This window comes from Crocuta crocuta, unplaced genomic scaffold (genome assembly GCF_008692635.1).
Source record: "Crocuta crocuta isolate KB4526 unplaced genomic scaffold, BGI_CrCroc_1.0 scaffold1282, whole genome shotgun sequence".
Taxonomy (NCBI): domain Eukaryota; kingdom Metazoa; phylum Chordata; class Mammalia; order Carnivora; family Hyaenidae; genus Crocuta; species Crocuta crocuta.
In genome coordinates, this window is record NW_027532016.1 from 38 (window position 1) to 1,890 (window position 1,853).

The following is a 1,853-nucleotide window of genomic DNA, read 5'->3' on the forward strand; positions in this document are numbered from 1 at the left end:
AAGAAAGAAAGTTTTAAATAAAACACTTTTTTTGGTATTAGAAAAAAAATTCAAAAAAATTAAAAATTAAAAAAAATTACTTGTGATATAAAAAAAAGGAGGAAAAAGAAACAAGTGAACGTAATCTGCTAGAAAAATTGGTAGGCTTTTGAACATACTACACTTTGTATCATTTTGGGTTTTGGAAAAAATTCTACTGTGGTATTTGGGGAGAAAAACCTATGGTTGGTTTTCCCATTGAATATTTAAGTATATTTAACTATATTTAGGAATCAATAAAGTAAGAGTCAATTTGATGCAGAATTACAAGATAAGGCAGTGTATACTTATTTTCACAAATATAACCCTAATTTTGAAGCCAATTAATGGTATATAATTCAACACTGGTTTTATCCTTGTGGTTGACAAAGTTCTTGCTATGGAACATGTTTCAAAGTCAAGTGAGGATTTTTAAAAATCGAACTGTGGTTTTGCTGGATAATCTCAAATGTTGCTTTTGTCTGCACACGCATGCTTTAAACAAAATCTTGATGGGTTCTTCCCAACCACTAAAAATAAATGATTAAAAATAAAAAAACCAAATACTGAACTTAATGTCCTCTTTTGATTTTCTAAAGGTTAACCTAAATTAAAAAACAATTTAGCAATATGTATACACAGTAATATGTATTTAAACAAAAGGTTCTATTCCAGGTTCCTGACTCTACCTTTAGGTGACTTTTTTCCTGTAGCTTTTAAACTTGCAACGATTAAAATTTTATTATAAAGTCTGTGCTGATCTATGTATTTATTCATTGGAGGATCAACATACCCTTAGCTTGCAGATCTCTCTATCTTTTTCCATTCTTAAGTTTTTTACCATCTCCATGTAATGATTGCCAATCTCATCCATTTTCACCTGCAGCATTGGGCCTGTGCAAGTCTCAGACACCTACAGAAGGGAAAATAACTTTCTGTAAGTGGACTGTTATGAAGGAAATGTGCATTGTAAGACTTATTATAAGATGAAAAACACATGATTAAACAAAGCATTGAAATAACAAGAGTGAATGTAGGAATTGTATTATTGAGACATAACTACATATGAGAACATCAGAAAGCAGTCCATATATTTTCTCAAGAAGAATGGGATGTATATATACATATAGAATATACATATATTTACTGTTGCCAATTCTAGGATTACAATGGTATAACTAAGGCAGTAATGTGTATTTAAAACAAAGTTTTAATACCTGTATTCTGAGATTTTTATTCTCTTGTTCTAAATTATGATTACAGTATTCTAGCTCTTTTAGCTTATATTCCATGTCTGATAATGTATGGCGAAGAGAGAGATTGTTTTCTTCCAATGCTTGGCATTTTGAGGTTAAGTCTTGAAGTCCTTGCTATTAAAAAGACACAATAAGACAAAAGGATTCTACTTTTTGGAGGAGAGTACTCTCTTAGTTGATTAATTCAATGAAATAAAGCAAATATTTTTCCATTATATATTTACCCTTAAATTTTAAGTTAANAAATCAGCCATGAAAAAGTTTCTAGCCCCTAGTCTGATATGCTTATCTTGAATGAGAAGGAATTAAGACTGAATGAATTTTCAGTGCTCCAATTTAGCAATCTGACTCTTATTACTCTTTGACAATATTTTGCCTTCTAGAAGGCACCAAAATGACCATATGTCTGGTTATTTATGTGGAAACTGAGAAAAAATGTAAGACTGTCATAAGAGTGAAGATTAGGAAGGTATCAGTCTTAGGGACTCATTACAATTTCCAGAATCATCTCTGCTCAGGCATATGGAGAATATGTCTAGATTTCATTGATTTATTCACTGCACAAACATTTGTTAAGAA

General features: G+C 30.5%; 1 protein-coding gene across 1 annotated transcript in view; it reads right to left on the reverse strand.

Annotated features, from left to right (window-relative positions):
• Positions 1-811: 811 nt before the first annotated feature.
• The window catches only part of LOC144241633 (protein POF1B-like), a gene marked incomplete at both ends in the record, with an annotated part of 34,486 nt that continues 33,444 nt past the window's right edge, over positions 812-1,853 (reverse strand). Inside the window, 2 exons of the mRNA XM_077776186.1 lie at positions 812-931; positions 1,236-1,388. Of these exons, the coding sequence (XP_077632312.1) occupies positions 812-931; positions 1,236-1,388 (273 nt within the window). The remainder of the gene's footprint in view (positions 932-1,235; positions 1,389-1,853) is intronic.